Source organism: Poecilia formosa, unplaced genomic scaffold (genome assembly GCF_000485575.1).
Source record: "Poecilia formosa unplaced genomic scaffold, Poecilia_formosa-5.1.2 Scaffold15, whole genome shotgun sequence".
Classification (NCBI taxonomy): Eukaryota; Metazoa; Chordata; class Actinopteri; order Cyprinodontiformes; family Poeciliidae; genus Poecilia; species Poecilia formosa.
Window position 1 is genome coordinate 97259 of NW_006799954.1, and position 24709 is coordinate 121967.

The window sequence follows — 24709 nt, forward strand, 5'->3', positions numbered from 1 at the left end:
ATTTATTGTGATGCACTAGGATATTGTTTAAAAAGTAATGCTGCCAAAACAGTTTTTCACAAATTCTCTTAGCATTAGTGCAGGTACAATTTAAAGAAAATGCTATCTAGAACCACTTGGATGATGTAGCAGTCTACTTAGAGTTGGACAAACATTGTCAACAAAGCTGCCCTCAAGTGGTGTGATTTTTTGAAAGGTTAGCTGAGTGGCTTTTGACTTTTAAATCTGAAATCACCTAACTAAGACAGTTATTGTTAAAGTCTTACATTTTTCTTTCATTCAAAGTCAGGAAGAAACGGGACTTAAAATTGTATGGGTAGTAATGCTGCAGTGCTTTAGGATTCCTTGTCATTCAGGTAGAAATTTAGACTGCATTCTTGAGATATATTTTATGGAATGGCAAAATACGTTCTTGGTCCAGGGAAGTTCTTGTTTGGCACCAGTACTGGTCCGCATAGGCACAGGACAGCCACACTGAAGTGGAAAACATGGCTATCGGCATTGCACTAGAGGTATGTTTTCTAAAAAGCTTTGGGACTGGTTGGTACTCCCAGTGACTGATTGCCTCCAGGACCAAATAAAGGCAGTTTGGTCAGGTCTAGTTGGTCCTTGCTGCTCCTGTTGTTAGTTCTCCAAAAGTCTTAAAGAATTCCTCCATTTCTCTCTGGAGGAGAACATTTCGGTTTTCTGCATCCTGATGTGCCCGCTCTGAATTCCTGAGTCGGATCTCCAACATGTGACACTTCTTCCTCTCCTGGTCCAGGTCCTCTTCGAGGCGGCTTACCTGGCACTGGTATTTCGAACAGGACTCCTCCAGCCTCAAAGGAGAGAGAAAGATGCATTATTAATTTAGCAGATTTGATTGGGTATTTGAGTAAGTCAATATAAAATGATTAGTCTTACTTGCGAATGCGGGTTTCATAGTTCACTTTCTGTTTTTTCAGCTCCTGCTTTAGTTGGGTCAGCTTGTTTGGGATTTCTTCACTTGTTCCTGCACCTTCCTCATCATTTGTTCCGTTTCCCACCTCAGTGTTTCTCTCTTCATCTTGTTCTAGCTTTGTTGACTTATTGCTTCCTTCTGTGTCCGACAGTGAGATCTCAAAGGGTGTCCAGATAGACGAAGTGTCAGCAGGCAGGCTTAGGCTGGAAGGAGCTACATTGTCATAGGCAGAGAGTCTGTGAGATTTGTGGAGGACTCTGTGAGAGTGGGATGTTTGAGGGGATTCTAGGTCATAGTCTCTTTGTGTGTCCTTGAGTTGTAGAGTGGTTTCTTTAAGAGACTGGGTTGAATCCTTCAGAGACAATGTAGAGTCTTTCACTCTTTCACCGGATGAGGTCGTGCGTCTATGTGCACGGAGGGACGACAGGCCATTCATCAGCCAGTTGCTCCCACCAGATGCCGACACGTCCCCTGCTGAGCCTCCCATTTTCCCCTTTGACCCTCCAGAGACTACATTGCCCTTGAAGGAACACCTCCATGAAGGTAGAGCTTTGGCCTGTTTGCTAGGGCTAACAGCAACTTCGCTTTCCCCTTCAGTTTTGATATTTTCTTTTTCATCTCCTTTTTCATTCAGTTTGTTTACATCATTGCCCTTAGTCTGGCTGTTCTCATCTTTCTCACATGCGAGAGGATTAGATGTAGGCAGCTCACTGTCCATCAAAACACTGGAAGGTATGTGGTTTTCTTTGAAATTTGTAGAGTTTACACTTGTAGTATTTGGTGGGCTTGTTTCTTCTTGTGAAACCCATTCTACTTTGGATCGTTTGAGCTCATGTTGGGGTGGGAGAGATCTGACCTCAGTTTTGGAATCCTCATTTGGGTATAGTCGAGAGTGTTCACTGATCAGGACAGTCATCAAATGTTGCACTTGGGAACTTCCTAGATACATTAGAAAATACCAATACTTGAGACATGTAGTGGGCGTTAAATGGAAGGTGTTAAAAAGATACAAATTAGCTTTCACATATCAGGCATCACGTTATGACCACACATTATGCTAGCACATCAACTTTGGGGTGCTAGCACATCAACTTTGGGGTGCGCACATCAACTTTGGGGTGCTAGCACATCAACTTTGGGGTGCGGACATCAACTTTGGGGTACTAGCACATCAACTTTGAGTACAAAATATGTGCATAACCAATAACGGGTGCCATATAGAACAGATAACTATGCAACCTGTCAGTGGTCACAATGGTAAGCCTGATTTGTGTAACTTATGCTAAATAATCTCCAACCTTCCATCATTGTAACAGGATCCTCCACTCTTGGCCGAAGAATATTAGGTCCAAAAACAGTGGCCAGGTTCTGAACACTCATCTTATTGTCATTGGACTGCAACTGAACCTCATCCAAAAACCTGAGAAGATAACCCCAAGAACAGCAATATATAGCATTAGTTAATATTTGCTGTATGCAACTGTTAATCAACACAGTAAAACTGCTTATTAGCTAACCACAATATTTTAGCTATTGACAAATAGCCAAACAAGAATACTCTGATGTCACACGCTATTGTGCGTGACATCAGAGTATATATAGCTGCAAGAGTAAGCACAACAGCATAGGCCTATATTTGAAACATAGCTGTTACAAATGCAGTTTGTAACAGCTGTTGCATGGTTGGCTAGTCGCAACCTAGACGTTTGTAGATTACCTCACCAGTGTTTTATAAGGAAAGCTAGCATGCTAATTTTATCATTTTAGCTCACATTTGAATGTAAGCTACACATAACATAGAAGGTGATAGCAGTAATTAGCTGATAGGTAACATACTGTTTGAAGCTTTCAGTTTAAAACTAGCATAACAGCTAAGGTGGTTAATATACTAACTTTTGTATAATAAGCTAGTTTCTGTTTGTATGCTTGCTGATGTTAGCATTCTTTTAAACATAGTTTATTGATCCCGTATGCGGCTCAAAGCTTAAGAATGATGAATTCTGGACTTAGTTTTTCAACAAAACCTGAGTCGTTTTGTGATTGGTATACACTAAGTGTCTGGCAGTATCAAAATTATTTCAGAAATGTTAAGGCCATTGTTTCTGCTACAGCTATTGGAAGAAGGTTTGAATTATGTGGTTGATGTGTGTGGGCTCAGCCTGTTATTTAGTGATTCAGAAGACAGAATAGACATCATGAAGTCAGTGATGTCCTCTGGTGACAACGATGTGGGTGTGAATGAAAGTAATTTCCCTGATTCCTAAATCACAAAGCGGCAACAAGACCATTGCAATCACAACAAATACTTCCACAGATGCATAAGTTAAACTTACTTGCAGATGTATTTCAAGAGGTTGTAGTTGACCTGAGGGAGGGATTTCACCTGTTTGCTTAGTTCTGTGATGGCCTTTAACAAAAGAAACAAAAAAATGACATGTTCATGTCCAGGAAAACTTTGAAACAATAAGATGAAAAGAGTTCAAATGAGAATTGTACCGTTTCTTTATCCTTGCTAAGAAGCTGAGCACAGGATAGAAACTGTGAGTATTTGGAGAATGGGATTATAGGCTCTGGCAGCTCTCGTATGTACAGCTTTAACAGTGATGCCACTGTGTGGACGTCTGTGGAACTGTTGGGGAAAAATGGTGCAGATTTTAAAATAACAAACTAACATGGATAATGGAATAACATGTTGTACGCATAGTATGACCCCTTCTGCTCCCTCACCTGTCAAAAACAGGGATTTCGCCACGGTCAAAAACATCCTGCAGTTCTCGAACATGGTTGGTCTGCCCAGGTGCTCTGAAAAGACCCTCCTCCTTGAGTCCTTGTTCACGTATAAAGCTCGCACACAGTTCGACTAGCACGGGGACGTCTCGCTGAGGGCCACACTGTGACTCATATGACATTGTCGCCTGTAGATGCTGACCGAAAACACCTGCAGTCACACAACACAAAAAAAATCTAAGCTAATAGATTTATATTTTCTGTTATGCACACTGCAAAAGAGTGTTCTTTAGTGGATTCATGGAAATGTGTGTTGATGTAATCACACCTCCACCAAGTGGAGCCCAGATGGCTCTGCGTATGGCTCTGACCCATTCTTCCATGTCACTCTGTGAGTTGGCCATTAGTAGGAAGGATTCATGGCCTGTGTTGCTACGATCCTTTTCTCCACCTCCCCCTGAAAACACAGATTAGAGTGAGTAAAAAAAGATTAAATGAGATACACTTTGTATGCCTCTTGAACCTTTGGTCATTTTATCACACTTCCACCGCCCACTCCACTTTTGGGATTTTATGTAGAAGACTGATACTAAATTATCAGTCAATCAATAATTATCACTACCAGTGTTTTCAATAACCTTTGAAAACCAAGCGCCCATGTAAAGTACAAAGCATGGCATGAGCTCGGCTTCTTTCTTGTTAGTTCAGTCAGCAGGAGGTCATCCTGTTTGACATTTCGCTTTGGCATTTGTTTTATCTCACGACAGCTTCGACTTCCCTTTAGGTGGCTTTGTGAACATAAAGGACTACCTAACTTCAGAAAGAAAATAAAACAAAATTTGGAATACAGGCATAAATATTTTATTAGTGGTACAGCAGTCCAACATATGCTTTCGGGAATTTGATTTTTACATATGATTATGTGCACTTATTGTTATGCCCTGCATTGCGGTTTATAGTGTGCTTTGTGTGTAGGGGAACCAACCTAGAAAGGGTAGTGTTCCCTGGAGACAGCAGCAGCTACTGCACCATGCCTCTCACTCAGTTCTTTCTGTCCAGGAATCTGCCCTCTGTATCTTCTCACTCTGCTATCTCCATAATGCAAACACTGGCTGCATTTCCTATATTAAAATTGGGATTGATTTTGCAAATATAAGCCCACATTTTACAAATTGCTTTCTAAGCACATTTTCTGTGCTTTTGTATGCAACTATCCAAAATCACATAGAAAAGCGTGTGGTTTTCATGCCACTGTGAGGCAATCTGAAACCTAAACTAGGTGGAAGGTTGTGAATTATTAGGGAAAGGTAGGAAAGGTGCACTTTGAAAGTAAGAATCTTGCAAAGCAAAAGCACTAAGGGAGTATTTATTTCAAGTTCATGGACGAACCAAAAGCATACCAGTGTAAAGTCATAAAAAAAGGCATCAGCTAATATGTGGAAAAGATCCAAAAGTCTTTTCCCAAGGCATCTGTTGTTTTAGTCCAGTTTTAAATGAAACGAAAAATAGGAAATAATTACAAATATGTAGAATTATAAATATCATTTATGTAGTTTAAAAATAATTTTGTTTTGCAAGTCATGTCATACCAACAATGACCTTCTACTGTGGCTGTCAAAAACAAACCACATTCATGTTCCAGCAGAACAGATTAAGCAGTCAGCAATACAAATAAACACATTTCAGTACCTTTTGCAATAGCAATGACAAGTGAAAACGTGGTTTTTTGTATTTTAAAATGAGTTTTGAACAATAATTCTGAAAAAATGATAGTTGGAATCCTTGCTCAAGCATCCCTTGAACAAGGATAACTGTACAACCTTACACAACAGACATGGTACCCTGCCAGCTCACCTGGAACGATTTCAAAAAGATGGCGACCTGGCTCATCTTGATGGGCTGAGACCTCATTGACCTGACTGCCCTGAAGAGGAATGCAGCCCTGTAGGAGAAATGAAACAGCAGCACGATAGAGGGAAAGACAGGCAGAGGGGTGGACTTGAATGCGAAGTGCATGTTAAACATTGTGGAGTAGTGAGCATACAGGATGCTGGGCAACTGTCCAACAGTGAGAGGTAATTGAGATTAAAGCAAGAATGATTCAGGGGAACTTCTCTTCATCTGCTTATTCCTGGGGTGGTTCCGGATGTACTGTAAGATGGCTAAAAGTCAGCCTCTTACATGACAAACCAGCTTCTTAAAGCATTATTAGTGAATAGGTCCATACAAAACACTTTATGTAACACTTTTAAAAAAGGCACTTTAATTGGGGTGTGCATCATGTTTGTGCCCTCTTCATGTGAATTTTTTGTTGTCGTTATTATCACCTGTGCCTTGCTTTCATCTTGGTCTTTGTAGAAGTACAGAGCTTCAGACCTCAGGACAAACCATCGCAGCTGCCAGTTTTTCATGATACTTCTCTGCCTCTTCAGCCAGCCTGCCTTCAAGGGTTTCTCTTGATCCTGAGGAGAGCAAGGCCTGGAGAGTCGAGACAACTCTCCAAGCACCATGCTCTTGGATCGTGCTGCACAGACACAAACATTGAGGTAACATTGAGGTATTAAGATAATCAGAAAAACGATAAGGACACAGTTCCCTGAGGAAAAATTGTCATCCCATTTGAACTTCTCCACTTTTTATAGAATGAGTTCAATCAAGTCAGTTCTATTTAGCACAGCCCATTTTAGCAATAAGGCAGTTAAAATTCTCATCAACACGATAAAAAAACATAACACAATAAACAAACAAAAAGGAAATATCACATTAGTGACAAAATAAAAAAAGTAATAAATGAGAAAATCGATGTTCTCTCTTTATTAAACAAAGGCAACTCTAAACAAATGGGATTTTAGCCTTGATTTGAAGGACCTTTGTGTTTCTCAGTTGGTAGAGTTGTGTAATTTTCTCTATATTTATTTTAAGTGGACATAGTGTTGGTACTGGATATACAACCACGAAGTTCAAAGTAGCATATAGCTGTGCACTGGCAATTTTTTCAAATGAAATCTTGCTGGGGTATCTGGATATCTGGTATCACACCAGATATCTGGTGATATCACCAGATATCTGGGGTATCTGATGTATCTGGATAACACCAGATACCCCACCTTTGCCTGAAATCCAGGCTTTACATGTTTTGTAGATTTTATTTGTTTCCTTCAAATACCAATAAACAAGCTTGAAGCTGCACTGCTGCAGACAGGACACCTCTGCTTTGGCTCATATTGTGCTTCACATGGCACAGAGTAATTACAAGTATGGATTATATATTAGCATCTATATGCCAAAGCTCTAGAGCAAAAAGCTGTGCCAGTGTAATAATCTCCAGGGAGTCATGGAGAGCCATAAGCAGAATGCAGTGGGAGAGGGAAGGAGAGGAGGGAGGAATCAATGGCGTCTTTTTTTTTTGCTTTTAATTGCATCCTGCATTCTGCTGAGGACAGCAGGGAAGGTATCTGTAAGGGCCTGGACAGAAATCTCTCTTTCCATTTCTCCCTCCCGCCTCATCCAGTCTCATATATCAGCTCTGTGTTTGGACTTTCATTTCTCCTCTTTCTGGATGTCCTTTCTTTGCAGTGTCATACATGCCGAGAGGAGAGAAGACTGTAACTCTCACAGAGGAGTCATTAGTAAAACTGTAGGCTGACATCAGAAGCAGGCGGAGCATGATCTATATTTATAGCAGACATGGCCACATCTTGGACATCTTCATTACAGAGACAGGAAATCTAAAGGAAGAACTGAGTTTCAATTGATGACCTGGCTTAATATTTTTGCAATATGTTAAGCAAAAGTGATACGCAAATGAATTAAAAACTGTTTGAAGCATTAATATAAGATGTATGTGTACAGCTTGGCAAAAGTATTCATACACATAGAAGTCAACCACAAAATGTTGGGAATTTATGAAAAGCCTTGGCTTTATTTGATTGATGTTTTGGAAAATAAAAAATTTTTAGGAGTAGTTTTACTACCTCAAGGTTTTGCTTAAGTAATATCATTGTAAAGCATTGCTGCTCTTACTGAAGCAAAATTTCTGGATACTATTGCAAGTAATTTCTGGTGTATTTTTTTAACCAAAAATACACCAGATAAAAAAAACAAAACAAAACAAACAAACTACAGTTCATGTTAAAGATAGACTTCCTATTTGCACACAAGCTTCTATTTCTGCTGACCTGAGTTTTGCCATTTTGAGGTCAAGTGAATATACGCTAAAAGTTGTAGGCTGTCATACATTTTGAAGTTACCAAACCTCGGGCAGGTAAAAATATAGTTTTTTTCATTTCTGTATTAAAAATTATATTCTGCATTTATTGATCTGAAGCGATAATCTAATCTTAAATGTTTTGTTTTCATTGGATGTAAGCAGAAAAGCAGAAGTATAAACCATTTTTTTTAAATATGACATTATTTTATTTATTTAGTAGTTGCATAAAATAGTTGTAATATAATTTGTTGCTTGACAGAATATAAATGGCGATAAGAAAACAGTAACTCAAATTGATTATCATGTAGCTAAAGTACAGTCATATTTAATGAATTAGTATGTTATTGAAATTTTCATTTCATTCAGTAATTCAGTATATTAACTGAAACACTGTATAGATTTACATACAGATTGATGTTTTCAGGCCTTTTTTTAGTATGAAACATCCGACCAAAATAAAAACATTTTTATAAACAGATATGTGATCTTAATGAAAAGTATGTTGCATAAAGGATGCTTTTTTTTTTCCTAAAAAGTACTTTTGGTCTAATAAATCTGCCTCATTGGAATGCATATTTTAAGTTATTGAATATGACATCATATGTTTTCATTATTTACTCAGATACTGTTGTGAAAATAACCCAGCAGTTCACATACTAAGGGATGCCACATCAGTTCTGAAAATAAAATTTTCCTCTGGCACTTGTTTTGCTATTTAACTTTCTGGGATTTGAGTCTGTTTTATCAATTTTAGAGAGCACGCCCCACTCAATGATGCTGTTTGAATTTGCCATAAATGATGTTGCGTTAAAAAGGGACGGAGTAGAGAGGAGCTGGAAATCTAATCAAAGCAGAATACCATCTCAACAAATGAGGGATGGAAAGTCAGAAGACGTGGCCACTGGCCAGGGAACTGAAAAAGGTTACTGCACCATCCATCTGAAGGAGAAAGAAGAAGCATTTCTGTTTTCCACCATCTGTAATAATTTTAGAGTAAAACAACATTCTTCTTTTATTTAAAGATGTACCAGATAATCGACTAATGACTAGTATTTGATGAGTTTCAGTCTGACTGTCACAAAATCACATTTTTCACAATCAGTGAAAACATCATAGGGAACTGCAAGTGCATATGAAGTTTATATGAAACACTCTTCAGTGCGGAAGCCCTTCAGTGTGGAAGCTTTGCAGAAGAAGGAAAACTCCAAAGTTAGTTATTTTCATCATGAGTGAGGTATGTGTGAAAGACAGATTGCAATGATAATTTCTCTTTTTTGTCTATTTTTTTTAGTTTTTTTCATCTTACAAATTACAAATCTATCTGAGGTTTTGGGAATGAAAATGGGCCATGGACCTGACTTCAAAAGCATGCTCGATTAGTGAATTTAAAATCTTCAAGGGTTTTAATTTTTAGCCAGATAAAAAGTAAAGATAGGTACTTTAATGGAAATGCCAGGAGGAAGGGCAACAACTCCAAGCCGCTCCACTTAAAACGGCATGCATGAGTGATCCAGGAACCACCTGCTGCGAAGACCACACCAAGTATCTCTACTCTGCTTCATTATAACTTCTGAGGCAGGAACTGTTCATCTGATTTACAGCTTCCATGTTCATCTCTGTGCATTCACACTGGCCTGCTTTTTCCATTTGTTCGCACACATGGATTTTCCTCCACATTAGAGGAACTATGTTTGACAGTCAGCTGTTGTGATTTTAGAGGAGGAAGAGAGTCAAGAGTTGCTCCGATCTAGAATTTGTCACCTGTTAAGAGCCGCAACCAACCAGCTGGGGTACACCCTGAAAAACACATAGGATGTGCAGGGCATTGTTGAAGGCTGCCAGCAGCCATGTTTACTACAACCCATGTACAGCAAAATCAAATTTGATGGGTAATAATTTAATCAATTGTGGGAGACATGACAGATTACATCACCCCTGTAGTAGAGCATATTAACTGTAACTGAATACTGGGAAAAACTGAAGGTTCAAGGACTTTAGATAATAAAATCAAATAAAGCTCTGCAAATTACAGTTTACAACGATGACCAGGACGCAAGCTGGCATAGTGTGCAGATTTAACTATAGTATTGAAGCACTCACACTGATGCCTTTATCAATGAAAGCACTAACGGCCGGTGATATTATAAAGACATAACAGACGGAGCTTTGCAGAGACAGTGAGAGGAAGACACGAGAAAGCAGGAGTGACAGAGAGAGCAAAAGGAAGAGAAAAGGAGGAGGGATTGTGCTTACCCCGGCGTGCCTGTTTTATCTTGGGGCTCAGCATGGTTACCGTTGCTGTGCTGCTCCCTCTCACAGAGACATGACTGCATCCCTCACACACTAACCTCACACACAAACACACTTAGCGCCTCTTGCAGCTGCCTCACCCTGTTACTCCTCATCCTCTCCCAGCAACTCACTCTGATTTCATACTGATACATGCACACACTCACGCATACACACACTTACAGGCACTTAAGCAGGCACTTTCCTCTCCCTCCTCTCTTCTCGTTTCTCTGATTCCGTCTCTGTCCCACTGCCCTGATGTGCCGTTGTTCTCCCATACCTAAAGCCCAACCCACTCCCTCTCTTTTCGCTCCCTATCGGTTTCTCCGCCTTTTGCCGCACACTTGCAGTATCAGTTTCTCACCTTCTATAAATATGTCCAACTGTGTGTCCTCTGTCTTGTCACCTATTTCTTGATTTTGCTCCAGTCTGCTTTATAGCCTCCGCTTCCTATAATCTGTCCATGGAGATTTGGTCTGATGCTTGCCTGGAGCAAAACCTCAGATCGATATATTTATATTAATGGGCAATGTTCTCAGCAGTAAATGTTGCAGAACCAGTAGACATGGCATTGCATTGTTCTCACTGACCACTTAGCATTCTCTAAGTGAGAATACGCTTATACTGAAGCATTGCCTTATACTTCAGTATAAGGCAATGCAATCTGAGTGATGGATTTTTTCAGGTGAAAGTCATTATTTCACCAAATTTTCATTGAGAGAAAAGTGCAATGAAAAACTAAATTTCATATTGAAAACAGCTCAAACTTGCAAGTTTTTTTGCTTTTTTAAAAAACCAATTAAGCCTATATAAGGAATGCATAGACTTTAAAACAGTTCTGTACCCCATACTTTTTTTTTACTGAAAAAGTATGGAGTACAGACATAAACCTTCTCCAGATCAACAAAGCACTAGTAGATCTGACAACCAAGATCCCATGAGCACCACCGGCTGAAATGGACCAGCGCTGTTGCTCATCTTGTCAATTGATGGACACAGGAAGAAGAAGGATCCTCAGAAGGAAAAATTTACTGGTCACATTTTCACAAAACATAAACAAAATACATAAAAAAGTGACTCAGCAAGACTAAGGTAAAAATTAAATTTAGATTTAGATTGAGAACTGGCTTTGGTTATGTTATGTATTGTTATGAAAACCAACATGAGCTAAGTATTTCAGCCTCCGCTGCTCTTCGAGCTCCTACTTTTCTTTTCTCCAGGTTTTAGACTTTACCTGTCATTTGCATGCCAGACATTATCTATACAGTCAAAAACTCAATCATTAGCTTGATTTCAAGGGGGTAATTCAGACATTTCAAGTGACAGTCCCAGAACGAGGAAAAAAAGGTTATCCATAAATAAACTCTGATTTATAGAACAGACATTTCCACAAACATTGTTTACATCTTTTTTTATATGAAATATTTGTTTGCACCTGTATCATCAATTGAACATGAAAAGAGGGCTACTCAGTTTTGGTAATAGATGTGCTCTGTACATCGCTGGCAGCCAGGACCCTGACTCATTCAGGATGAGGTTTACAGTCTGACGAAAACTGCTACACTTCTGTGTGGTCGGAGCCACAACACTCAGGGGAGTGATGTTCTTGTTTCTTTCTGGTTTGCAGTGGATGGATGTGTTAAAATGTTTAAATGTTTTTCATCAGGCTGGCACACGAAATGCAGCACATAGAAGCTGTTAGCACAAAAAGCTTTCCAAGGCTTCAGCACTTTGTAGTTACCAATCACACTAATTAAACAAAGGCTTTAGAGAGGAGTAAAACCAAATTAATACCAATACATCTATTGTGAAGTAGTTGCCGTTGTTTTTAGCAGATAGGCTGCAAACAAGAAAAAAAATCCTTAGCCGATAAAATTATTTACAAAACCAAACTAAACTCTGTGCCTCACCTGATAGTTGTTTAGAGCTTTTTCTGATCTGAAGAGTTCTGGATGACTTCATGACACCGAGCTTGTCTTTACAGTTATGTCCTTTTCAAATGGCGCCATTTCTGAAGCCACGACAAAAAACACACACAAATCCGTTAGTCTCAGGGCCCAAATAATGTTTTTTCCAACATTGTGTGTCTCCAGCCCATAAACAAGCTCCACGCAACAACTCAAATGACGTTCACACAGAGAAAGAAGCACTATAGTCGCCATAATTAACACAAATAACACGTGGCTAAGGAATGCTGATGTGAACAGACTCTAGCAGAAGGAAGTACACGATCATGCGAGGATTACTTGCCATGTCATTTCGGCTGGGCTTCCCAGACAACTCCCATTCTTAAGAAAGGCTCTGTTTGCAGCTCAAAATGGCTCACATAGTTCTAGATAGCCTGTTTGATTAGAGTTACTGATCTATATATCTATATGTAAAAAACTAAAAACAAAACCTAAATGTGAGATGCTCTCCTATTGTGTTCCTGCACTGAATCATCCACAGAGGAAGTGAGCTGCGCTGATGGAGAAGTGAAAACTGATGACTTGAAAGAAAATTATATAATGGGTTTCTCCCTCTGATGTTATTACTGTACACTTCTCCTGGCTCCAGATGAGCTAAACCAAAAAGCTCTGCCTCCTGATGCTTTACAATTCAAAAGGAGAGTCCAGCATCTGAAAGGTTTGACCAAGTATGAGACAAACTCGAAACAAAGTGTATTTTTAAAAAAAACAAAACAATACACTTTAATAAACATGATTTCTACCACATTAAAAAAAAAAAAAAAACATCACCATAAATAAAACAGTCATTTGGGAAAAACACAAGAGGCACAATATTGAAATGAGAAAATACATAGCACTGTCAACAGCTTGCAAATGTATTCATACAACTAGAGCTTTTACATTTTGTCATGTTACAACTACAAACCTCTAACTAATTCTTATGCAACAGACTGATACAATGTAGAGCACAAATATGAAGTGGAATAATTATACATTTTCAAAATATTTTGCAGACAAACTTCTGAAAAATATGGCAGTGTTTTCCTCCTGAAGACCAGGGAACACACTGAGACAGGGATAGTTCTAGAGATCATGTCACCGCCATAAAACATGGTAGCTGCAGCATCATGCTGTGGTGAATTTTTTTTTTTCACAGAGAAAAAATAAGTTGGTCAGAAATTGATGGGAAGATTGATGGAACCACTTACTGGGCAATCCAGGAAGAAAATATCTTACAGGCTGCAAAAGACTTGCAAAGGGTGGTAGCTGTTCACATACATGCTAGCACATACATTAGCATTCAGATGGTAAGTGTGTTGTAGGTGCCCAGTCAAAATCTGGAAGCAAATGCAACTAAAGATCTGCGATATCGTTTGAAGGTTACTGCTCACCGATGACATGTCCATCCAATTTGAATGAGCAATTTTTTTAAAAGAGCAAAAGTGTCAGGCTCTGAAAAGGCAAAGCTATACACGTACTAAAAGACTTGAAGATGTAATTATAGGTGAAACATTATTTGACAAAACATAGATTTAGGTGGGTTGAATAAAAATGCACACCACACTAAAAACAACAGAAACATTTAAAACCACAAATTTTTTACTTCGCAGTTTGTGTTGCTCTGTCACATAAAATCTCCATAAAACAAATCTAGTTTGTGGCTGTAATTTGACAAAATGTGAAAAAAATATGCATTCAAGTTATATGAATACTTTGATAAAGTACTATATTCATGCACAAAGAAATACTATAAAAAGCACTTGGTTTCACAGTCTTAAATGTGCTCAGCTTCATCACTTCATATGGGTGAGAGGCAGTACGGCAGACACTAAATCATCGTATGTGACGTAGCCACTCACACAGTCCAGACACACCAGTCTCTGAGGGGTGTGGGGACTATCATCTATAATCTGGAAATATGGCCCTGTGAGACGTGTAGGAAATGAGTGTTTAATTCAAGGCATGAAAAAAGGCACGTCCCATTAGCCAGAGCAAAAGAAATGTGAGGGCAGAAATGTCTTGAAGCAGATGAAATTAGAAAAAAGTCTCTTGGTGCATCTTGGTCTGGAGTTTACCCAACAGTGTTGCACATAAAAATAAAGAACCGTATAAAAAAAATTACATTAAAAGCAGCTGTAAACAAAAATGTTCAGTTATTTGGTAAACCGCAATCAGCACATCAGCTGATAAGTCTACTTCTTTCAATAAATGCAATACTTTCCAAACATACCTTTCCAGAGATATTTGTCCTGCTTAGTCTACTTTTTAAAGTATAAATACAAAACTTTCCTTGATTGTATGTCAGATGATTTTACAATGGTCATCATGGAAATAAGGACCCTGCATAATGGACCCTCTTTATCTACAGAGAGAAAGAAGGAAGGACTTGAACAAAGTGGGGATGGAAAAAGGTAGGAAGAAAGAACAAAGGAATGAAAGGACAAAGAAGAAATACAGAAGAAAAAACTAAAATGAAAGGGAGATAATGAAGGAATGAATAAAGGAAAATCTAATGAACAAATAATGAATGAACAAAAACAAAAGACAAGTAAGGGAGAATGTCTTCAAATGGATGAATGGAAAAAGATTTTTGGTAATAAAATGAAAAACTAATTCTGTATATACATTTTGTACCGTCTGTTCGTTTTCCCGGATGTATCCAGACTTTCATGTTTATTACACCTTCATTGTTTCAAAACTTTGACGCACTGCATAAGGCGTTGAGCTGCAATCATGTGTTTCTTGAAGATTCTAGGTTTCAGTTTGGTAGTCTGGATTTCCTTCTGGATTTCCATATTACTTTTTTGCCTTCATATTTTGAATCATGCATGAGTTCGGTTAAATTTTGCTTAGCAATTAATTTTACTGGTTTCTGTTTCTTGTCAATTCATGCCATCAGTTCTCCTCAGTACGACAGATTCAGCTACTATTGGGAAATCCTATATTAAAAATATTAAATGGCACTGGAACGAGGGAAACATTGTCAGTACAGTGTTTGAACAATCCACGGCTTTAAATCTGCACATGAGAAACAGTACTAAGGTCAACAGGACAGCTTTACACGGGCCAAACTGGCAGTGTTAAATATCTATGGCAGTTTTGTCTTCTGTAATTTGTCCGCCACCCACAGATCTACGTCCCTCCAGGAGAAAGGCTGCTACGACCGCCAACCGTTGTCCCAGTGACCTCTGCTGCGCAGTGCCCTCACTGTGTCTGAAGTAGGTGGTCGTTCTGGCGGCGATGGCGTCAAACTGCTCTGACAGAAGCCACACCTCCCACAGGAGAGTCAGTGCATTCATAATAATCAGAGCCACGACCCAGAACTCCTCTCCCAACAATGTGAGCCACAGTGAGAAGCTGGGACTAGACTCCGACGAGCTGCCATACAGGTAACTCACCCCCGAAGCAATAAAAAGAAGGTGGGCGGTAACCATGGAGAGGATGAAGATGAGGAAGAGTCTGTGGTTACCCTGACCGATGCAGCGGTTGAGGAAAAGGCAGTGGTGGTCGTAGTCTTTAATGCACACTTCACACAGCTTACAGTGTTTTGTATAGTCAGGCTGGAACAGCTGGGAGGAAGACAGGGGCAGGGTAAGAAACAAAGCAACAGAGAAGAGATTCAATGTCAGCTACGAGTCCAGATCGTTTTACCTCACAGTATGGACAGAACCTGTGAGGGCTCTCGTTGTTTTCCACCAGGTCAGCAATGCAGGAGAAGCGAGGATCTGCATCGGCTCTGTCTAAAACCCCGGGATCTTGAGTCAGAACCTTATAGAAGAGACTGGCTAGTATGAAGAAGTGGAGCAAGGACACCTGAGCCAAAGTGCTTATGGGCCACACACATTCACAAGGTCAAGGATGAAACTATTTATTTGTTATATGCAGCTCATACCTCTTTTGCCAAAAGGACAACACTTAGTCTTCTATGATTACATTTAATACGGACCATGCATAATATGGAGTCTCTTTCTTTGACAATACATTTTTGCACAAACCAGATATTCTCCTGTGTCCTCTCTGTGAGCTCACCCCACAGGTTTTCTCTAGAATTTCAGTCTTGGGACTCAGAGTCTCTAATCATTTTTATCTCTGGTAAATCCATCATATGAAAACTGAGTCATTTTCAATTTACAAGCAATTTTTATTAAACAATATCCTGAGTTCATGATGCCATGAAATCCAACAAGACTTCGATGTATTTTAGAAGTGAAACGTGTCTGCAGTATCACAGATCTTCAGACTCAATAGTGGGACAGGATGCTTCTAAACATTCATGCCAAACCCACCTGGAACATTTGTTGCTGAAAAGTCTGGATACAGTACTTTGTCAATCAAAGCACATAACTCAAATAGAAGTCCAGTCAGAGAATAGCCAACATGGTCACATGGTCACATCTGTGATGTTATTGCAGCAAAGAAAAGGCATTTTTATAAAATGGGTGTTATGCATTATTCGTGAGCATTAAACAGAGTGGCATCCGCTGATATTTTCTGAGTTCCACTGCTCATCATTGCATGATAAATTTGGGTTCTGGTCCAGCCTTTGTAGATATTTTCCAAATCCAAATCTAAATATTGGTCCGATGAACACGTTCAAGCAAGCAGCTATTTTCTTACTTATGGATGTCCCACATGTGCCTTACTTGTGTGACATGTTCTGTGGTCTTTCCCTTTTTCAAAATTTAGCCAAAAGAAAAGGGACTCTGCAGTGGAAGTTAATAGACATTCTGATCATCTTAAAAAAATAAAATGTGAACTTCAAAATTGCAATATAATTCAGTTCAGTTTACCGAAATTGCGAGATGTAAAAAGATTGATAAAACCAACAAAACAGAGAAAGTGCAAAATCCCTAAGGTACAATTCATGGAGAGCAAACAGGAAAATAACTAAGAAAAAGCTTTTGGCATAAACCTAAATATACCCCCTCTTTAAAGGATATTAGGCATCATTTTTCCATAGAAGCACAGCAGGGAATGGACGATGCCAGCCAACAGTGTCCCCAAGTATATTGGATTAGCTAGCCTAGAGATAAAGACATGAGACGTCAACTGGGAGCTGACCCAAACAATGTGGTATGGTGGTATGGTTAACTACATACTGATAGTTTATAGTTGACATGAAAATACCTCTGGTAGGTGGTCATGCGGTAGTACTGGGTGAAAATGCTTCTAGCCAGCCATGGGAAGAGGAACGCACAGATGAGGCCTCCATAGCCTCCAAACATGGCAGCTATCAGCAGGATGGCAGCTCCACTTAGAGATGGAAAAAACAGGGTCCAATAGTACAGAACTGGAGAGAAATAGCACCATCACACATGGGTCAACACAGAGAAAGGATGTTTAATGGTAGAATTATTACTACCGCAAGCAGTATTTGCTGTTCATTGCTTAAAATAAAACTAACATAATAACTACCATCAGACTCTCTGGGCTTGTGATGTATTGGCTCATTTATGTACTGCTTTAACAGTTTGCTGAGTTGCTGATGCCTGAAAACAACATAAGCAGATCTCAATCTGCATCAAGAACTCAAGAAATGTACAAAAACGGTTCACTTATTTCTACACATTGTTCACCTGAATGTCTTTCCCTGCTTGCAGAGATCCAGTGGTGTGAGGCCGCTGTAGTTCTTCTGATGAAGCACTATGCAGCCAGTCTTCTGCAGCAGAGCCCAACACACTTCTACTCCACCCCTCTCTGCAGCAACATGGAGCGCTGTCGCTCCCCGCTGGTCAACTGCGTTCACAACACACCGCTGGACAAGAAAACCAATAACCCCGCCCCCACAATTTATGCCACTGCTTGAAGACCTGACATTGTTAAATTTTTATGCTATATATTTATAGTTTAATGTTTGTTTAAATTATGTTAAATTTGCAGCATCAGCGCATACATCAGGGCAAAACAAGTTAAAACTATGTCCATTTAGAATATTTCATACCTGGTCTTTGAGCAAATAGCGAATCATGTCAATGTTGCCGGTGGATGCAGCGAGATGCAGAGGCGTCACCTTGTACATGTCTGCGTCAGAGAATCGGAACACTCCTGTCTCCCACAGATAGTGCACAGCGACTCTTAGAGAGGTGAGCAACAGTTAGAGCATACAAAAAAAATAAATAAATAAAAAATATTTGTTTTGAAGTGTTTCTTCCGCTTACATGTTGCCCCCGGTAACTGCATGATGCATGGATGTTTTCCCCTGCAAGTCCACAAGCCGCAAGTCTGCCCCATATTGCATCATTTTATGCATGTTGTAGATGTTTCCCTGCCTGTTGATGGAACACATGCAAATGCGTGTATCCTGGGCTTTTGTTTGAGAAGGTAAAAGCAGCACCTTGTGGAAGATTCATATCCTTTGAATGATTCCACATTTTGTCCCGTTACAACTGCAAACCTGAAAGTTTTACGTTGAAAAAACAAAAAAAAAAACAAAGTTCACAGAGATGGAAAGGTGAGATGGAAAAATTACTTGATTCCATTATCTCAGACAAATCAGGCCTACGGCATGATATGGTCACCATCATGTTTCACTGCAGGAATGCTATGCTGAAGGCAGTGTTAAGTACTTTGCATGTACTGCAAAAATATGACCAGAGCATCTTCTTCTACATGTTTATAATTTCCTTTGCGTGGCTTGAATTAAAACTGCCTTTCTTTCAAGAATGGGTTTCTTCTTGACACTTCTCCTTTAAAATTATTGTCTTATAATGTAATTCTGCTTAATAGCGCTCAATAACTGTATTTCTGATATGTTTAGTGTTTTCATTGGTCTTCAGGATGGTTTGTTCACTAATCTTTTCTATGAAACGTCTGACAACATTCGCTTCAAACAAAGTAAAGTTTTTGTTTATTCAAGATTGCACTGATTTCCGGTCACACATATGTATTTTGTGCAAATGCCAACAATGTCAGTTTTGGTCTCATGTGCCCAGAAGAACTTCTTTTACTTGTCTGAGGTCTTCCCTACACAGTTTGCCACCTACAAGAAAAAAACTGAATCTGTAATTTCCCAACTATGAGCTACTTTGTGTTAGATTATCATATTAAATCATTGTAAAATGCAATGATTAGAGAGGTTTATTAGAGAGTTTGTAATTGTAACTGGAAAATGTGAAAAAATGATCAACAGGTATGAATACTTTTTGCAAGGCAATGGGTGCAGCTTCTGTTCACCTGCAGGCAAAATGAAAAGCTGTCTGCCCTGAATCACACGTCATGTTAGGGTCCGCACCAGAACTGAGAAAGAAGTCTACAAGGGAGCGGTTTCCATGGAGAGCAGCATAATGAAGAGGACTGAATCCACCCCAGCCTAAATAAACAAATGCACATCACAGTCAGAATGGAAGACGTCCCGTTTCACTGAAGTTACATGCTTTAGTTCAGTTTGAGTTTGTGCTGTCCATCTATCTACCACAGGACCTGTACCAGAACATCATACAGGTTAACTACAGCAGGGTTGGGTTTCCTCCTGGCAACGTCACAAAATCACACATGGAGAACCACCAGGCATGCAGATAACAGTGAGCAATAACAGCTGTGTTGGTGTAGTAGTTATAAGCTATAATGCATATTATGCAGACATTTCACACAGACATAAAACGTGTTGTTGTTGTTTTTTTTCCTAATAGGATAAAGTCAAACTAGAGAAATTATCAGGAAGAGGTTAAACCCTCCTGACAGGAAAACAGAATGAAGAAAGTGATTTCCTCATTCAAAGCAGTGAATGATTTAATACATTTTAAGTTTACACTGCAGCTAATGTTACCTTACCTGTTTGCCTGAGGATTGTTCGATCATTTTGCACGAAAAGTATGCACTGTTCAACATCCCCTCTTTGTATACAGTCAAATATGTCTCCACCACTAATGGTGCACAGAGGCATCGCATGCATTGTGATGGGGGCACAAAATCTGTCCTCCACGATTTCCATCGGCTTGAAACTGGAGCGACACTGAAATCAGATCAACAGAAAACGCGCCATTACATCACGATGAAAAGCGAAACAGAGGATCATCTTTCCCAGCAAGCAATCACTCAAAATCTTTTTTTTTTTTTTTTTGGTGTGTGTTAAATGTAGACCGCTCCCTAGGCCCCCCATTGGTTGAAACAGGTCACGTGACTTACTGCTACTGCGCTTGAGATCGCTATGCACTAGATGACGTATGCATTATTATGCTAATGAGATACATGCAAACGAAAACAACAACTTAAACAGCATATTTCGGTTCAGTTATGGAATAGAGTCAGTTTAATAGTAGTTAAAGTTTAAAGCCGTCATGGTTCATGCTTTTACTTACATTTTAACACATTCTGAATTATGTATCACAAACTACAAAGACAGACTGCTGAGCTTCTAAAACAGGGGTTCTCAAGTCCAGTCCTCGAGAGCTGCAACTTTCACGTGCTTCCCTGCTCCAACACACCTGAATCAAATGAATGGGCTCGTTAGCAGGTCTGTTCAGAGCTGGTTGGGTTTCTGTGAACTCAGATTCTCTAACACTCAGTAATGGGCAAATTAAATAGGTCATTTTAACTGACTCCCTCTCAAGTTGTTTTAGAACTGTTAGGACAAAAATATGTTTCTGTTAATCTACACCAGCCGCGTTATAGAGTCATCTGTTAAGAAGTGCTAATGAGGAAAAAAAAATAAAATTCAACGTTACAGGTGAGTGAACCTCCCGGAAACCTTGACATTTCCTAAAGGTCCGGTAAAGGTTACTTCTTAATCGTTTTGGACCTTTGCATGGCCTGAAAGTTCCCAAAATTTACCGTACTGTAAAGTAATTGTCAAAGAACGTTCCCTAAAAGTTCTCCAAAGTGTGATAGTAGGAACTTTCAGAAACTACTTCCTAATGCTTTAAACTGTGAACCTCCCAGGAACATTTAAGAGTTGTTTCCTAAAGGCCCAGGAAAGGTCAGATTTTGAGTGTTGTAGGGAATTTGGATATTTTCCTGATGGTCACGGAAGGTTATAAGGTGCAAACCCCCAGGAAAACTTTAAGAAACCTTCCGCATGAAGTATTTTCCATAAGAATGGGAAATATTATGAAGGTGACATTATAAAAGTGGTAGGCAGATCTCAGCGAACCATTGCAGAACATTTCTTGATAGATCCCACAATTTCTGGTGTCGGTGCTGAAATCAAACATCAAGGAACCTTATCATTAAATGCTCTGAAGTTTGTCCAAATATTAGAAAATGTGGACATTTGGAGCCCATTCTCTGATGGTTTTCATCTGTGTAGCCCTTAGAAAATATTGCCTGAAGGTTTTAACAAGGTTAACCTGTGCCACATAAGGTATATTTAGTAATAATTACCTGCTTGAAGGTATTTTGTATTAGAGACATTATTTCAGTCTAATTATTGTCAGACTGGTGTATCATTTATACCCACAAGATGGCGATGTTTACTCACATTTCCTCTGCCATTTTTTTGTTTAGTTGAAATTCAAAATTCACTAATTTTCTTACAAGATCCAAATCTAGGTCTGTTGAAATTTTTTCTGTAACTGTTAAACATCATCTATTTGCCCTGGCTTGAAAATTAAATATTAAACAATTTATTCACCAAGTTTGTTACTGATCTTTTAAGCGATCAGTAAGTATAAACTTTATATAGTTTATAAAGTCCTCTCAGCATGAGCTGTTGTCGTTGCTGAAGATCTGTGGTAACACAGTTTCGTTCATTAGAACTCCTTGTGCAAAGTGTTACAGATAAAAATACACGCTCAGATACAGTAAATCATGTCTGTCACCAACTATTATTAGAAATCAAAATTGTTTCAGAAGAAAATATTCAGTTTCACATAAAGCTAGGGGAGTGTTTTAGATTTCTTGATGTCTCTGGTGATCGATTAGATCGCTGGTGACTCAGACTATTAAAGTGTAAGATGGCAAGCCTCTAAAAACAACAGCTCCTCTTTGTCTTGCAGGGAGGGCCTCATCTAACCAGCCAAGCAACAGTCTTTCACTTCTGCTTCTCTGAGGAAGTGAGAAAGCACATGACCTGAACCAGCTGACACAAGTTACAGTGCTTGTTCAAAGTCTACTAGGTGCAGATTCATAAGGGGCGTGCTTTTCCGCAGCGGGGTCTGGTGGCGTGCGTTACTCGTCATGCAATAGCAGGTCCTGGCATGACTTTCCCCTGACATGGGAATACAGACAGACAGACCACTCACTCCTTCGGAAAAACACAACACATATGATACGATTCCTTAGGATCCAGGAAGCCTCTTTATGGCTCTGACACAACTACAGGTAAGGGTTTTCCGTCAGTTTTATGAATGGTTTTTCTTGTGAAATGTGTATCAGGCATGGAGTTGTTATGCTTCTCAGCATCCTTGCATTTTGGGATTCATAAAACAAACCAAAAACAATCTAAATTTTTTATATGAAATACAAGTTATTACTGGGATTCTTTAAAACATTGCTATTCACATTCTTTAACTTGGTGCATTTGATCAGATTACCTCTTAAGTACAAATTTCCCATCATTGTGGATTATAATCCTGCTTTAAATAGAAACGTTGCAAAGTAATACCATGTGACGAGGAAACAGTGTTCCAGTTAAATCTGTTTGGCAGCAAGACTCCAAATCTCTTCACCTGTTCATGTGGTGTAAAGCTCACATTGGCACCCATAGAGAAGTATTCTTCTTCTTCTACTAAATGACGCACTATGATAACGACACAGTCAGTGCCGTTGTTGTCAAATGATCTTGTTAAAAGTTGCCTAGGACACTTTGGTATGTAAAGGACAAAGTAGAGGGTTTTTAGCACTAGGGTTTTAATGATATTAAGCATGCTGATTCCTCATAGAGGCCACCTTTGTGAATGAGAATGGCACATGACTGCCAGAAGCCAGTTTGTTATCTTATTTATCAGTTCCAACATGTGCTGAGAAGAGCAGAGAAGGAGGTTTGGTTTGGGACAAATTCAGATGAGGAAGTGAGACGGACCAAGGAAATATGATTAAGTGCATCTGCAAATATCACAGAAGCTCGTGGCACCTAAAAATAGAACAAACATTTTCAGGACTTCTCCATATTTTCTCTCCAGGACCAAACTATGAAGAGAGAGAGGATCAATAAGGAAACAGGAGAGCTGAGTGCTTCGGGCGAGTTGTCTGCATCGGTGGAGGCGAAGGAAGAAAAGGTGGAGGGTTCTTCTGGAAACCCTCGGCTCCTTCAGGTGCTCAGAGAGCAGCTACAGGCGCTGGGGATTTATACGTACTCCAGCCATGACCACAAAACCGGCCATCATCGGTTGAAGCACCTAGAGCAGTATCTGCCTAAAATCCTTCATCTTCACACACAGGTATAATGTCTCCATCTTTGATCTCGCATTTTAACCTGTTTGCACATTTCAAACTATTATATTTGTCAACAATGTCACTCGTTCTTTTGCTACTCTGAAAAAGAATTCTACTACATAATATTATCTAAATGGATAAACGACATTTATTAGCTTAGCTTTCAAAAGGTTAAGTGGATGCCACAATACAACTAGGTCTCCAGAACCGCATAAAATACCAAGAAGCTACATTAGATGCTTGGCATTCAGCTGATTTCAACACTAGCCTGTACTGAACCTCTACAATATCTCTCTGCAAACTTGGGACAAACTTCTGTCACATGAAATAAGAGTATTGCGTCACACTCATAGCTCCAGGTCTGGCTTGGATTAGCTGAGACAACAGACCATTTTCTTTGCTCAAACTTTGTCAAGGCTAAATTAAACCTCACTCTTGTTTTATTTCCCTCACTCCTGGATTCATGGTAATTCCATCTCTGCATGTGTAACACTGCTGACCAGACTTAGAGCTGCAGATGTAATCAGCCTTTGGTCTGTGTGCAGCTCTGTGTCTACACTGATGAATGAAAAGGTCTCATGACCAGAGATTTGACCAGATTTTATGGCCTCTCTTAAGAACAGCAAATTCAGCGTAATTTAATATCTTCCTATAGGATTACAAAGACTGCTTAGCATGTCATGAATTCTTTGTTATCTTATTGTCTAATAAAGACTTCTATTTTATTGTGCTTTACCCAAAATGACCATTTTAAATAAATATATTCAAGTCATCGAATGCCGTTAAATGTGCTTTTCAAAGACGTATTTATACCTTCTCGCCAACTTTTTGAAAACTTATTGGAAAACATTTTGTTCGAGATCTGCAGAAACTGTAAATGTAGAACAGAAACTATTTAAGAGATTGAACTGTCAGCTTTTTATATCCATTTATAGTGCTGGCCTAACAGTCATATTCTGCATGAATGTTACACTACTAGCTTATGTATTTTGATCTTACTGTTTTAACTTTACATTAGATGAAATGTTTTAGGTCAGTGAGGATCACAAAAATTATCTTTATTTCCTAAATGCAGAGAATTTGTCTTTTTTTGTTTGTTTGTTTTATTCATAACCTTGCATACAATTGCTAGCATTTGTTAAAATTAACTCTATGATTTGGGTCATTTTTCATTAAAAGGCCCAGTTGGACTGAAGCTTTAATGCTCATGCTAATATGCTGTGATGTAGCCTCAAAATTTCCACATAATGTTCTTTCTCATTATGTCATTTCCCCTTTAGCCAA

General features: G+C 39.1%; 3 protein-coding genes across 6 annotated transcripts in view; 1 reads left to right on the top strand and 2 right to left on the bottom strand.

The window, feature by feature from the left end:
* Positions 1-374: 374 nt before the first annotated feature.
* On the bottom strand, positions 375-15674 carry arhgap22a (Rho GTPase activating protein 22a). 3 transcript variants are annotated; one of them, XM_007546061.2, is made up of 11 exons: positions 15585-15674; positions 12077-12177; positions 5995-6191; positions 5522-5609; positions 3996-4124; positions 3668-3878; positions 3437-3569; positions 3274-3347; positions 2239-2360; positions 904-1879; positions 375-818 (listed from the first exon to the last, which is right to left on the bottom strand). In XM_007546061.2, exons 2-11 carry the CDS (start codon positions 12126-12128, stop codon positions 599-601), a joined length of 2202 nt encoding a protein of 733 aa, XP_007546123.1. In that variant the 5' UTR covers positions 12129-12177; positions 15585-15674; the 3' UTR covers positions 375-598. The 3 variants fall into 3 exon arrangements, with proteins under 3 accessions (XP_007546123.1, XP_016523877.1, XP_007546124.1); XM_016668391.1 differs by lacking the exon at positions 15585-15674 and adding an exon at positions 12417-12577; XM_007546062.2 differs by lacking the exons at positions 12077-12177; positions 15585-15674 and adding an exon at positions 10131-10535.
* Positions 14801-20213, bottom strand: LOC103134020 (putative ZDHHC-type palmitoyltransferase 6). 2 transcript variants are annotated; one of them, XM_007546071.2, is made up of 10 exons: positions 19886-20213; positions 19289-19424; positions 18274-18384; positions 18057-18189; positions 17692-17870; positions 17531-17604; positions 17243-17405; positions 17056-17138; positions 15767-15942; positions 14801-15684 (listed from the first exon to the last, which is right to left on the bottom strand). In XM_007546071.2, exons 1-10 carry the CDS (start codon positions 20043-20045, stop codon positions 15196-15198), a joined length of 1704 nt encoding a protein of 567 aa, XP_007546133.1. In that variant the 5' UTR covers positions 20046-20213; the 3' UTR covers positions 14801-15195. The 2 variants fall into 2 exon arrangements, with proteins under 2 accessions (XP_007546133.1, XP_007546131.1); XM_007546069.2 differs by having other exon boundaries at positions 15767-15957.
* A 192-nt stretch (positions 20214-20405) lies between these two features.
* wdfy4 (WDFY family member 4) overlaps positions 20406-24709 on the top strand; it is a 53796-nt gene continuing 49492 nt past the window's right edge. The window contains exons 1-3 of the mRNA XM_007546067.2: positions 20406-20780; positions 22048-22372; positions 23173-23430. Coding sequence (XP_007546129.1) covers positions 22352-22372; positions 23173-23430 — 279 coding nt within the window. The 5' untranslated portion in view covers positions 20406-20780; positions 22048-22351. The remainder of the gene's footprint in view (positions 20781-22047; positions 22373-23172; positions 23431-24709) is intronic.